Source organism: Mobula birostris, chromosome 23 (assembly GCF_030028105.1).
Source record: "Mobula birostris isolate sMobBir1 chromosome 23, sMobBir1.hap1, whole genome shotgun sequence".
Taxonomy (NCBI): domain Eukaryota; kingdom Metazoa; phylum Chordata; class Chondrichthyes; order Myliobatiformes; family Myliobatidae; genus Mobula; species Mobula birostris.
In genome coordinates, this window is record NC_092392.1 from 52584794 (window position 1) to 52600040 (window position 15247).

The window sequence follows — 15247 nt, forward strand, 5'->3', positions numbered from 1 at the left end:
TAGCAAAATATCTAAAACACCTGGCTATACCTTGACACGAGGAAATCTGCAGATGCTGGAAATTCAAACAACACACACAAAATGCTGGTGAAACGCAGCAGTCCAGGCAGCATCTATAGGAAGAGGTACAGTTGACGTTTTGGGCCGAGACCCTTAATCAGGACTAACTGAAAGAAGGGATAGTAAGAGATTTGAAAGTGGGAGGTAGAGGGGGAAGATCCAAAATCATAGGAGAAGACAGGAGGGGGAGGGATAGAGCTAAGAGCTAGAAAGTTGATTAGCAAGAAGATACAAGGCTGGAGAAGGGAGAGGATCATGGGATGGGAGGCCTAGGGAGAAAGAAAGGGGGAGGGAGCATCAGAGGAAGATATAGTGAGAGGGACAGAGGGAGACAAAAAAAATAAAAAATAATAAATAAATAAATTAGGGATGGGGTAAGAAGGGGAGGAGAGGCATTAACGGAAGTTAGAGAAGTCAATGTTCATGCTATCAGGTTGGAGGCTACCCAGATGGAATATAAGGTGTTGTTCCTCCAACCTGAGTGTGGCTTCATCTTGACAGTAGAGGGGGCCATGGATAGACATGTCAGAATGGGAATGGGACGTGGAATTGAAATCTGTGGCCACTGGGAGAACCTGCTTTCTCTGCCATTTCAAAGGCACTGAGCGAAGAAATGGATTCAATTCAGTACAAGTAGTAATCACAAAAGAAAATTGTGGAGTTAACGCAAGTTCAGTGTAGTATGCAATTTTGCTTCTGGCAAGAGCAGCACTGGCCTGAGCCATGCAACAACGTGCGGCTCAGGTGATTTTGGTCACTGTATGCATTGTCCGCAGGTGACGTAGGTGTATTCATATGGAATTATGTTTGTGAGACCCATTTCTTTGTTGCCGGTGCAAGTCCTAAACCATGGAACCCAGGAGTAGGAACACATTTTAAGAAAGTCTTTATAAGTAATATATTTGCATTTCATAGAGTACCAATTGAAACCTGCATCACATTCGATTCCTTATGTAGATCACATCAATGTTAAAGATTAGCTTTATTTCTCCTACTTACAGTGAAATGTGTCATTAGCATCAACAACCTATACAGTCTGAGGATATGATGGGGGCAGCCTGCAAGTGTGGCCATGCTCCTGGCATCACTATAACATGCCACAACTTACTAACACTAACCCGTACGTCTTTAGAAAGCGGGAGGGAAGCAGAGCACCCGGAGGAAACCAACGTGATCACAAGGAGTGTGTATGAACTACTTATAGGCAATGGTGGTAATTGAAGCCTGATTCCCTGTGTTGTAAAGTGTTGTTTTAAATGCTGCACTCCCGCCCACCCATGGTAACTGATTGGCCCCACGCCTTACTTGTAATGAGGGAGAATATATGATTTTGCCAGCAATGACATGCCATAGATCAATAAGTAAGAAGGCTTGAGATAAATAGATAGATAAGGGAAGAAAGCGAGTGAAACAAGAATGAAAAAAGGAAATAGTGCACAATGGTGCTTCCAGGGGAGCTGCTCCTCATAGCCCCGGCAGCCTGGGTGAATTCCTGATCTCTGTGCGGAGTTTGAACGGTGTCATTATGACCGCATAGGTATCCTCAGAATGCTCTAGTTTCCTCCCACATCAAAATGTGCAGGTTTGCAGCTAAATTGGTCAGGGTAAATTGTTCCCAGTGTAGGAGTGGATAGTAGAAAAAGGGAGTAATTAACATGAATGTGTACAGAATAATGTGGGATTAATGTAAATTAGTGTCTAATAGTTGGCAGACACTCTGTGGGCTGAATGGCCTGCTTCTGTGCCATATGACTCTATGATGCCTATCAATTTTGCCATAATAGCACAGTAAGAGAAATTAACCATACCTAGTAAAAGAAAACAAGTTATTTTACCAAAGTCAATATCAAATGAAGAAAATGCTACTTAACAATAACTGTGATAGTTCAATGTATAATATTTGAGTGTGGGAGCATTTCTAATCAATAAGTATTGAAGTAGTAGTGGTGATATGAGAATGTTTAAAGAATAGCATGTAATCTTCTTCAGTCCCACGGAATCTTATAACCAATGCATTCATTAAATCCTTACTTCCCCCACCCTCTATGCTCAATGCCCGTGGTTTTAGCTGCTCATGTCCTCAGCTCTGGAATTTCCTCCCAAAGGCACTATTTGTATAGTGCCTTCTCGATTAACTTTTTGATCGCATAACTTGTTTTGTCAAGTAGTTGTGCGCAACACTTTTTTGAAACATTCAGGGATTTAGCTGTATTGAAGGCACTGTAAAAATGGAAGTTGTTGCAACTGCCTGTAAAACAGATGTTTTTGCTTTCCTGAACCTGCTTCATTGAAAAATACTAATTAGAGACACATGCTGATGGTGGCAAGTGTAATAAACAATCATCTGAAATTAGCAAATGAGAATTTCTGTTCTCCCTGTTTGATTAAAACTGGATATGTTACTTATCATTATTGCTCCTTCGAAAAGAGGGATAATGCCAAACTCCAGTTGTCCCAAGGGCAGTTAGAATCATTCTGCATGGTGTGAGATTGTAAGGGTAGTGAGTTAACTTCCCTGAAGGATGCTTATGAGTTATTTCAGTTTTTTACAGCTTACTCATTTAGGAACAACATTGACAGTTTCGTTGGATCCAGTTCCAAAGTTTGCCAGTTATTTTAAACAGTTATACTTACCATCATTCAATCTGTACATCACAGTTATAAAGTTCAAAGTAAATTTATTATCAAAGTACATTTTCTTACAGGCATTTACAGGGAAATAAAGAAATGCAATAGTGTTTATGAAAAGCCATACATCGCAAAATCTGACAAACATCTAATGTGCAAAAGAGGACAAGTCATGCCAGTAATAAGTAAAAAGAGTAAACGAATAATTCTGAGAACATGAATTGTACGGTTCTCAAAAGTGAGAATAGATTGTGTAGCTTGTTCAGCACTGAGGTGACCAAAGCTATACACACTGGTTCAGGAGACTGATGATTGTAGGGCAATGACTGTTCCTGGACCTGGTAGTCTGGGACCTATGGCTCCTTTATCTCTTGTCCAATGGTAGTAATGAGAAGAGAGCATGGCCTGGATGATGTGGGTCCTTGATGATGGATGCCTCAATTTTGTGACAGTCCTCCTTGTAAATGTGTTCAATTATGGGGAGGGTTTTGCCTGTGATGGACTGAGCAGTATCCACCACTTTTTTGTAAATTTTTCCATTCTGGGCATTGGTGTTTCCAAACCTGGAAGTGCTGCCACCAGTCAGGATATCCTCCATTGCGTATCTATAGAAGTTTGTCAAAATTTTAGATGACATGCTGAATCCACTTCTAAGAGAGTAGAGGCACTTGTGCGACTTCTTTGTGATGGCATTTACATTCTCGTCCCCGGACACATCTCGGAATTAGCAGCACCAAGGAATTTAAAGTTATTGACCCCCCCCCCCTTCCACTTCTGATTCCCTAATGAGGGGTCCCCTGATCCCTTTGGCTTCCTCCTCCAGGAGTCAATAATCAGCCCTTTGATTTTGCTGATGCTGAGAGGTTGATGTTGTGTACTTTCCAACATCGGTAAGTTTAATTATCAATGACAAATTTAAACACCCAAACAGCATTTTAGATGCTTTTGCTCTTAGCTTATAAAACTCCAAGCAGGAAATAATTAATATTCTGTTTCTTTGATCATTATTTTTACCTGCCTTTTTGTTTCAACTGACAGCATTAATAATAAAATCTTTAAAATTTCTGTGCTTTAAAAATGTAATGAACTTGAACAGTAGAAATCAAGATCACGCTGAAATTGCTTAGATTTGCTGGTAGCATTTGTCCGGTCTCTTCCCAGTCGTAGTTATAAAACCCTTGCTTAGTTGTCCAAGTACTGCAGCTTCAAGTCCTATGCCAGAGCACTGAGTATAAGACCAGAATGAGACTGTTCTGCACTTGTAAAGCAGTGCTGCCCCTGCTGAGCTGTTGTTTTTTGAGGAGGTGTTAAAGTAAGTCCCTTGTCTGCCCTCCAGCAGAGTGTCTAAGCACCCACAGCAACATTAAGAGGAGATGACCTGGTGTTCTATCTGACATGTATCACTCAGACAAAGTCTCTGAACACAGGTTATGAAATCATGACCTCATCAGGGCTGAGCATAAGCTGGTTGCTGCTTCTCCTGTGATTAAACCAGAAGTATTTAGGCAAAACTTGTGGGAAGTTCTGAGGTCATACAAAGTACAGCATGAACATAAGCTTATTCTTTTCCTATTGCTTTAACGTCAATGGGGTTCAAGACAGAGAAGGAGCTGCAAGCAATTGCAAAATAAACTTGCACATTTTTTACAGTAAATAGATAACTGGATTTTTAAAATCACATCTCTAGAACTATTAATCTTTCCAGCTGTAATATGCCTTGTATTTGTCCATGTAAGATATGAAGAGGTCACATGAGTTTCTCCTGTAAGTGATCAATGCATCATGTATCAAAGCTTTAATCAGGATGTAGACCGGAATGCAATGGAAATAGAGATGTGGCAGTAACAAGTCTTCATATTCAACAGAGGTTGAGACCTCATGTAAATAACAAGCATCAGATATGAGATAAAATCAACCTTGCTAATGAACTTATTAAGTTTGAGTTTTACAGTTTTTCCAAGCAGATGAAGAAACTAAAGTCTGATAATACTGTAATTTTATTGAAAATAGCTGCTTTACTTTGAATAAAGTCTGGAGTTTCTGGGAGTAATTCAGAAGTTCTAAAGGGAGGATTAGGCAGCCGTGGCTGACAAGGGAAGTCAAAGACAGCATAAAAGCAGAAGTGTGGGCATATAACACAGCAAAGGTTAGTTGGAAATGTTTAAATAGTATAGAGACAACTAAAAGAGAAATCAGGAGAGAAAAAATGAAATATGAATGTAAGCTAGCTAATAATATAAATGACCAAATATTTTTTTCCAGATATATATAAAGTAAAAGAGAGGCAAGATTGGACATCAGACTACTGGAAAATAACACTGAAAAGGTAGTTCTAAAAAAAAGCTATTTTGCTCTGGGAGAGACCCACAGCATGCCAGAAGTTCGAGAGTCAGGGGTAAAAGTGAATGTAGTCACTATTATTACTAAAGCGAATGGTCAGCTGAAAGGTCTGAAGGTAGAAAGTCACCTGGACCTGATAGGCTGCAAGCTAGGGTTGAGGAAGAGGTAGCTGCAGAGACTGTGGAGGCATTAGTAGCAATCTTTCAAGAATCACTAGATTCTGGAATGATTTCAGAGGACTGAAAATTTTCAAATGTCACTCCACCCTTCAATTAGGGAGCAAGGCAAAAGATCAAAAGTTATAGCACCACACAGAAAATGCTGGAGTCCTGATGAAGGGTCTCGGCCCGAAACATCGACTGTTTACTCTTTTCCATAGATGCTGCCTGGCCTGCTGAGTTCCTCCGGCATTTTGTTGGTGTTGCTTTAGATTTCCAGCATATGCGGATTTTCTCTTGTTTGCTATAGGAAATTATAGGCTCAAATTCAGTGATCGGTAAGATGGTACAGTACAGTTTTGGAGTACTTGTATATACATGATAAAATTGGCCAAAGTCAGCGTGGCTTCCTCAAGGGGAAATCTTGCCTGACAGATCTGTTGAGGATGTAACAGGCAGAATAGACAAAGGAGAGTCAGTGGATGTTTTTTACTTGGATTTTCAGAAGGCCTTTGACAAGGTGCCACATGTGAGGCTGCTGAACAGGATAAGAGCCCATGGTATTACAGGAAATATATTGGCATGGATAGAAGATTGGCCGACTGGCAGAAGGCAGAAGGCAAAGAATAAGAATAAATGGGGCCTTTCCTGGCTGGTTGCTGGTGACCAGTGGTGTTCTGCAAGGATAGGTGTTGGGTCCGCTACATTACACATTATACAGTACTGTGCAAAATCTTAGGCACACTAGCTATATTCAGTTTATGTGCCCAAGACAATTGCCTAAGACTGTATGTTAACGATCTTTGTGGCCAGGATACAAAGAGAAGTAGAGGAGCAGGTAGTGTTAAAGAAGAAGAAAGTCTGAAGAGGGACTTAGATAGATTAGGAGAATGACAAAGAAGTGGGAAATGAAAAACAGTGTAGAGAAGTGTATGTTCATGCAGTTAGGTAAAAAGAATTTAGGCATAGACTATTTTCTAAACTCGGAGCAAATTCAGAATTCGGAGGTGCAAAGGGGCTCGAGAGTTTTCGTGTAGGATTATCTAAAGATTGACTTGCAGGTTGAGTCGGTAGTAAGAAAAATGTATACAATGTTAGAATTCATTTTGAGATAACTAGAATGTGAAAACAGAGATGTAATGCTGAAACATTATAAGATGTTGATTAGACCATATTTGAAATATTGTGAGCAGTTTTGGGCCCCATATCTAAGAAAGGATGTTCTAGTATTGGAGTAGATCTGGAGGAGGTGTAAGAGAATGATGCCAGGTATTAAAAGATTATCATATGAGGAGCATTTGATGGTTCTGTACCTGCTGATGTTTAGAGGAAAGAGGGTGGATCTCATTGAAACATACTGAATATTGAATGGCCTAGATAGTGTGTATTTGGAAAGGTTATTTCCACTAGTGGAAGAGTCTAGGACTGAGGGCACAGCCTCAAAATTGAAAGACGTCCCTTCAGAACAGAGATGAGGCATTTCATTAGTCAGAGGGTGGTAGATCTGTGGAATTCATTGCAACAGATAACTATGCAGGCCAAGTCATTGGAAATATTTAAAACAGAGGTTGATAGGTTCTTGTTTAGTAACGGCATCAAAGGTTTCAAGGAGAAGGCAGGAGAATGAAGCCAATGGAAAAGTCAGTCATGATTGAGCAAACTCATTGGGCTGAATGGCCTAATTCTGCTCCCATATCTGTTGTTCTTACTACTTCAATTTCAACCAACATCTCAGATTCAAACAGCCTGGTTTTGACTATCTCTCTTTCCGCAACACTGTTCCTAGAAGAGGAAATTAGAAGTCTGATTTTAGTGGAAAATGTTGAATGTTCCACTGCAATAAATATTCTTGTTGAAAGAACGTGAACAATGTGGATTTGGATCAGCTTCTCCCTAATGCCAACCCAAAGCAAATGCCAAGCTCTCTCTCTTTTATAGATTGTGCTTGCCCATATTTAAGGTTGATATTTGTCAGTGAGCATAACCCATTATGGACTTTACTTCTCACCTTTTTGCATATTCTGTAATGCCTTTAGTATTTAAGAGCTTTAAGTTTTACAAGTTTATTTAATAAGTTAGTCACGCTGATAGGGTGAAAACTTGCGCATCCAATTCAGGAACATGGGTTTTTATTGAACACTTAGGAGAATATTATGAACTTACAGATTACATTTTCCATAAAATCAGTGCCAGTTGAATCTTGGGAATTTATAAGCACAAAAGGAGCCCTTCATTTCTCTGCCAATTTGTAGTCGTAGCAATCCAGAACTTATCAGTTGTTTTCTGCAGATCAGCATCTGATTTATGGGATTTGTGTGTTATTCCATCTCCCACTCCTTTTATTCGTTAGTACAGCAGCTTCCTCCCACCACCACTATTCTGACCAAGTTTTTTTTTATTCTCCCAGGATTTTTGAAATCTCCTCTGGCCTAACATCAATTATTGTTTGATTATTTCTCTGTAAGGCATCTTAAAATGTCTTTGCACTGTTGTAGAAACTACAGAAATGCAGCTTCTTGAGGAACAGGGCAAGGAGATGGTTTTATTTTTAAATAATAAGCTATTTCTGTTAGTTTCTCTTGCAAGAAAACACTGATTCTAATGTTTTGTAGACATTTTCCCATGGATGACCCTAAGGATTTTACATTTGTTTCACATAGTAATAATCATGATTAATTTCAGATTTTTGCTATATTTTCCCACTCTTTCAGGAATACTGACTAGTTGTCTCACAGAGGCCATTTTGACCAATAAATTACAAAATAAATGTGAAACTCAAGACATTAAACTAAATATCAATGATGCAATATAGTGTCAGAGAGAGGGAGAGAGAAGGAGAGTGTGTGTGTGTGTGTGCATGTGTGAGTGAGAAATTTATATTGCAGTTTTATAAAACACTGGTCAGGCTGCTTCTGGAGTATTGTATTCAGTTCTGGTCTTCCCCTTAGAGGAAAGATGTGGAGGCTTTGAAGCGGGTGCAGATGAGGTTCACCAGGATGCTGCCTGGATTAGAGGGCATGTGCTCTGAGGAGAAGATGGACAAACCTGTGCTGTTTCCTTTGGTGTAACAGAGGCTGAAGAGAGACCTGACAGAAATTTATAAGCTCATTAGATACACATAGATATGTACTGTAGTCGGTATTTGTTTCTCTCAGGGTTGAAACCTCATGCTAAGGCTTGCATTTGAGATGAGAGGGGGCAAGTTCAAAGGAGAAGTGTGCAGCAAGATTTTTACACAGTGAAAGGTGGGTGCCTGCAATGCACTTCTAGGGGTGGTGATGGAGTTAAATACAACAGAGATGTTTAAGAGGCTTTCAGATAGACATGTGAATGTACAAGAACTGTGTATGCAGAAAGAGCTAGCTTAGTTAGGCATTTAATTAGTTTGGTTCCATATTGTGCCCAAAGGGCCCGTTCCTGTTCTATGTTTTACACAGATGATATCAGAGGTCAAGATTAGATTCTGGTCACTTGAACTGTGAGACAGCATCTCTACTAGCTTGGTCACTATTTTGCCCTTAGTTACAATCTCCAGGAAGCACTGTCAATTTGAGCAGTCGGCAGTAACTTTTGAATGTGGCTGGTGAGGCATCCTTAGAGATCAAGAAACTAACATGGTGTGGTACTGCATTTCCAGAGACTGTTTCAGGAAGGTCACTCTGTGGAGCTTGGGACTTTATTTTGCTGCAGGCTGCTTCTTGTTTTGCATAAAGATTAATATCATTGTGTCAAGCACATCACTGGGTGAATATCAGGCTCTTTAACCTAAGGTACAGAAGCCTGAAGGCACCCACTCAGTGATTTAGGAACAGCTTCTCCCCAGGAATGAAAGGGTTAATGTATGAGGAGCATTTGATGTCTCTGGGCTTGTAGTTGCTGAAGTGTAGAAGAATGAGGGGGGAATCTCATTGAAACCTATCGAATATTGAAAGGCCTAGATAGAGTCGACGTGGGAAGGATGTTTCCTATAATGGGGGAGCCTAGGATCAGAGGGCACAGCACAGAATACAAGGATATCATTTTAGAACAGAGATGAGAAGGAATTTCTTTAGCCAGATGGTGGGGTGAACCTGTGTAATTCATTGCTATAGATAGATGTGGAGGCCGAATCATTGGTTATATTTAAAGCAGAGATTGATAGATTCTAGATTAGTAAAGGCATCAAAAAAGTTACAGGAGAAGACCAGAGAATAGGGTTGAAAGGGATAATAAATTTGTTATGATGAACTGGTAGCACAGACTTGATGGGCCAAATGGCCTAATTCTGTTCCTATGTCTTATGATCTTATGGTCTTAATTACTCTGAGGGGGATTGTTTTCAGTTCATTTTTTTATGATATGGACATCACTGGCAAGGTTAATATTTATAAGCTCTCAACAGGTCAGGCAACATCTGTGGAAAGAGAAAGAGTTAATATTTTGGACTGAAGGAGCACTGAGAAAGAGAGAAAATAAGCCAGTTTTAAGTTGCGGAGAGTATCGAGAGACACACCAACAGGTCAAAGGAATGAATTTAGACCGGATGAAGCCAGGATTGCCCAGTTTACAAAGCTATCTTGTTAATAATTTAAAAATGATGGTTGGAGATTTTTTTTTACTTTCCATGGCCATTTCAAATATTAGAGGTTGTATCCAAGAAGCAGTTAGCTTAATATTTGTGATTTTAAACTCAATTGGCATGTTGTCAAGTGAAACAAGATGTCAGCCTGCACCTTATATATTTTTGCCCTGGTCCTTCATATTGAATTGCAGAGTAGTAACACAAATGCAGATGGTGATATGAGATAGCAAATTCACACACACATGAATTGCTAGTTTAATTCAGTTTATGAAGTGGGCAAAGTTTTGTCATAAACATAAGTGATATGAACCTCTTTTCCTTGTGAATCTTAGAGTATAGATTAACTTGTGTGCTACTTAACCACAATGGTTTATATCTCTGTTTCTTTTTTCTCAGTTCTTGTAGTCCAGAATCTTACAACTGTTCCTCCTCAGTATTGCTGACTATTTCCAAAAGCAGATCCTTCTCGGCCTCCCATGCTATTGCCACACCTAACCATATGAATGCCAAAAGGCAAATGCGACAAGGTGAGCAAACTGTTCCATTTTCTGAGCCTACATATATTTTTTTTAAAAGGATGTCTGGGTAGTAACCATCATTAGAACAGAAAATGATGAAAGCATTCAGCAAGTCAAGCAGCGCTCTTGGACTGAAAAAGAGAGTTAACATTTTGTGCCAAAGAACCTTTGTCAGAACAGGGGAAAAAGAGAATACGATGTAGTTTTATTTCTCTCTTTCCCTGTTCTGCAAAGCATCTTCTAGCTGAGACTCAAATTGCTTTTCTTTCTACAGATGCTGCCAGACCAGTTCAATATACTCAGCAAATTTTGACTTTATTTCAGATTTCCAACAATTGTAGTTTTATTTTTATTTTCACTTGCTATGAACTTAAATGTTTTTTTAAATGAGATGTGTATTTTTTATATTTGTAATTGTAAATATTTGGTTGGGTATTTGGTTCAAATATTATGACTTGATGGTTCCACTAACAATGATGTTCTTTTTTAGGTTATTCTTCAAACATCACACCTCTCACTTCCCCATGCCATTCACCAATCCAGGGGACTCCAGCTGGTAGTCCCACCAGCAAAACTTCCGCCCTTGAATTTCCAGACACTGCAGATATAATCACCAAACCAGGCCGAAATCCGCATAAGCCTTTAACGTACACTCACAGCGCACCAGATGTTGCAGGGCAGTTCAGGAGCAACTGCATTGTTTGCAGTAGGTAAGCATTTGGCCATCCTTTGCTATTCCATGTACTGCACCTCTTGAGATGCGTGACTTTGATAGATTTTGTGTCCCTCTCTGGGGTGATGAAACACTGTGATAGTAGTTGATGATTATACAGTGGAAGTAAAAATTGGAAGAGATTTGTGAAGGTCTGGCAACTTGTCATCACGAATTTTATATTGACCAATGTCAAAATTACGTCCAGTGAACTTAAGTCTCAAACTGCTTGCATTGAGTACCTTAACTCCTTTAATAGTAACTTCTCCGAGATTCAAGATTCAAAATTATTTAATTTCCTTTCCAATACACACATGTAAAGGAGAAAGAAATGATTGTTACTCCGGATTTGATGCAGCACAAAAAAAACAGAATAAGATAAAGAACACAATAATAATTTTTAAAAATACACAATTAATATAACTATATAAGATAGCTTATACACATTGATTGTATGTCTATAAAGTGATGCTAGGCACAGTAGTGTCTGTACATAAGGTGACTGACAGGAAATGGTAAAGTAGTGGTGGTTGGAAGTGTGGAGGGGTGGGTTAGTGATTGGAGGTGTTGTTCAGCCTTTCTGTTTGGGGAAAGTAATTGTTTTTGAGTCTGGTGGTCCAGATGTGGATGCTACATAGCCTCCTGCTTGACCGCACTGGGACAAACCGTGAGCAGAGTGGATGGAATCCTTCATGATGTCACTGGCCCTTTTCCAGCACTCTTCTGTATCAATGTCCTTGATGGCTGCTAGGCTGGTGCCAGTGATGCATTGGGCATTGTAGGGCCTTGTCCCCTGCAGTGCAGTTTTGTACCATGCGGTGATGCAGCTTGTTAGGATGCTCTCAAATGGACATCTGTAGAATGATATGAGTGTAATTGGGAAACCATAAGGATAATTCACTGGCACACTCGCTGCAAAATCAATAAGATTGGATTCAAAGTTGGCTTTACCACCTGCCTGATTTTACTCTCCAAAGTCAATGGTATGTTGCTTTCCATCGATCAGGGTTGGCCCTGGATATTGTCTAGATATGCAAGCCTGGGCAGTATGATATGGAGAGCAAACTCCCCCTCTATATACATCTGATGAACCCAGAGGAACGGCAGAGACTAATACAGTTTGGTACCAGCAGTAGCGCAAGAATTGCCGGTCAGCATTGTATTCAATATAGGACTGCCTTAGGATTTCCAGCTCCAGATTTTTCCCTCAAGGTTTACTCTCGAAGTCTTCCCCATGAGTGTGTACTGTCCTCAAAACAGTGCTTTCCTTCTCCTAGATGAGCTGTCAACCACGACTGATGAGCCCCATCTGCCCAAGGCAACTGGTTTGAAGGCGCCAGTAACCCGCCTTTGCCCTTTCGCCTGTCAGTAGAAACGGTTCCGCTGGGCTTAGTAGCTAAACCACACGTGAAGGCCTGGAGCTGCCCTTGGTTGTCAGAGGCTATTTGAGGCGCATGCCATTGGGAGCATTTAATTGGTAGTGGGAGCTTGTCCCCATTACCACCCCTGCTAAAACAAACTTAAGGAATTATAAAGTAACATCATTTGGACTTAAAACCACAATTAACGACAACCAATGGCAATTTGGCGGTGGGGGGCGGGTGGAGGAAAGCTTTGATATATTTTTTTCAAGCAGTTTTTTATTTCCAGAAGGCAGGTGCTGGTGGATTGGTTTATGTATAAGTTGAAAGCATCCTGTCCCTTTAAATCCTAATTTTAAAGCACCTGTCTTGTATATATTGACCTGTATTTATTTTTGCAAAGTTCATCTAAACTTGGCATGAATGTAATTTAGGGAAATGATTTTCCCTGGACCTGCAGCAAAACAAACTTTCAAATTTGCTTTAGTTCTCTTGCATATTATCGTTATGTATGCCCAGAGAAGTTTTGACATAAAAATATATTGACACATTCTGAGGAAGAATATTGAAAAGACAACTTATCACATTCTCTCACACAGTAAAGTAGCAATGAAAATATAAGACCATAAGACATAGGAGCAGAATTAGACCATTTAACCCATGGAGTCTACTCCACCATTCCACCATGGCTGATTTATTATCCTTTTCAACCCCATTCTTCTTACTCTTCCCTATAACCTTTGACACCCTTACTAATCAAGAACCTATGAACCTCCGCTTTAAATATATCTAATGACTTGGCCTCCGCAGCTGTTTGTGGCAATGAAATCCACCAATTCACCAACCCCTGACTAAAGAAATTCCTCCTCGTCTCCGTTCTAAAGGTAAGTCCTTGTATACTGAGGCTGTGCCCTCTGATCCCAGACTCCCATCCAATCTCCATATCCACTCTACAGGCCTTTCAATATTTGATAGTTTTCAATGAGATTCCCCTCATTCTTCCACACTCCAGCGACTACATGCCCAGAGCAATCAAACGCCCCTCATAGGTTAACCCTTCATTTCTGGAATCATTCTTGTGAACCTCCTCTGGGCCCCCTCCAATGCCAACACATCCTTTCTTAGGGGCTCAAATTTGCTCACAATACGGCCTGACCAATGCCTTATAATGCCTCAGGATCATTCTATAATGCCGAGCATAATGTATTTTTTTAAATGAATTCATTTTGGACGTCAGCTTCTGTTTGTTCAGCATGCACTAAAATCTCAAAACAATAAATGAAGTGAGGTGTCAATTAATAGATATTTTTCTTGGTGAGAGGACTAAGGTAAGGAATATCCATTCCTTTTTTAATAGTACCATTGGACCTTAACACCTACTCCAGGAAACTGGCATATCAAAAGGGCAACATAGCACTCATTGCAAACTGCTCTCTTGAATCTATTCATTATTTCTAAAGTAATCATTCTACTCTTTTAAATCTGAATTCTAAGACCCATCACCAATTACACCTACGGAGAATGCATCATCAGAAGTGTGCATTGTTAGATAAGACATTAGAATTGAATCCTTAATTAGAGTGACTGGCTCATCCTATTTTTCCGATGGCATTTACTGAGTGGTGACTGATGGCCAGGAATTTAGGAGAATTCTCCGCACTTGAAATAATGTTCAAGTTGCGTCGTCAATTTGAATGATTAATAGATGCTATTGCAAACTCTCAGTAACTGTTGTTTACATTTCTTTAATTTTGCTCAGAATGTGTGCGTATGCAGTTTTGTTTAAAATTAAATTCACTGAGAATATGTCTAATTTTCCATTTCAAGACGTTTTCACGATTAAGCGTATAAATTTAGAATTTGAAGATGCACCAAGGTCATTTGCAGTTTAATTTTCATTATCAACTGTCCTCAAGTTACTGCATATATGCAACTTCACACACAATAAGTTCCTCAAACAACAACTCAGTGAATAACCAGATAACCAGGTGAGCGGATAGTTGGCTGAAAGATAAGTAGCAACCTACACTCCTGTTCATCTTATGAATACTGTAATGGTATCTCTCCCATTCATCTAAGAGGAATAAGATTTCAGGTTTAGATTTACTTATCACATGTACATCGAAACATACAGTGAAATACTTCATTTATTTAACAACCAACACATGCAAGGGTGTGCTGGGGGCAGCCCGCAAGTTCCACCCTGGCATATGGACCATGTTCGGCAGAGCAATGAAAAGCACATGAGTGAGAACAGCAAAGCAAGCCCCATTCCTCCCTTGCAGAATGCACGCACAGTCCTCTAACCCCACGACAAGCCGTCTCCAGCCTTGGCCTTCAGCGGACACATGGATTCACAGACGTTGGTCCTTCTATTTCAAATTACGGTTTATTGTTCCGTGCAGGGTTGGTGAGGCATCCCCGCAGGAGTACACTGTTCTAAAAGCATGGACTTTGTACTCAAATCTCATGTCAGCACGGATATTAATGAACCCACTATGACTTGATGTCAAGGAATCACCACAAAAACCCAATTTTAACACCAGTCACATATTGAAAGATTACATTTTGTAACTTGAATCCAGATGTCTAAACAGGTGAGATCTAGGGGTAAAATGGGAGTTTAAAATGATTGGCAAAGTGTTGCAAATGGAAGGTGTAAGTCAAGCCAGCACCACCATCCATTTTACACTTAAGGCTCTGACCCTGAGACCAATGGAGATATGGCAAAGACAATCAGAAGAGTCTGCTGATTATCTGTTTCACAGAATGATTCTGTTAGTTCCAAAAAAGGCGGGTCTGCAAAGAGAGGATCTTATTGAAAATACAACTTAGAGCAATGAAAAGACATGTCTGTATATCAACACACTCAAGATGTTGGAGGAACTCAGCAGATCAGGTAGCATCAG

At 39.9% G+C, this 15247-nt stretch overlaps 1 protein-coding gene across 6 annotated transcripts in view; it reads left to right on the plus strand.

Annotated features, from left to right (window-relative positions):
- pde3a (phosphodiesterase 3A, cGMP-inhibited) overlaps positions 1-15247 on the plus strand; it is a 538978-nt gene that overhangs the window by 435048 nt on the left and 88683 nt on the right. For all 6 annotated transcript variants that reach the window (XM_072241233.1, XM_072241234.1, XM_072241235.1 and 3 more), the window contains 2 exons: positions 10144-10274; positions 10756-10975. In XM_072241233.1, the coding sequence (XP_072097334.1) occupies positions 10144-10274; positions 10756-10975 (351 nt within the window). The remainder of the gene's footprint in view (positions 1-10143; positions 10275-10755; positions 10976-15247) is intronic.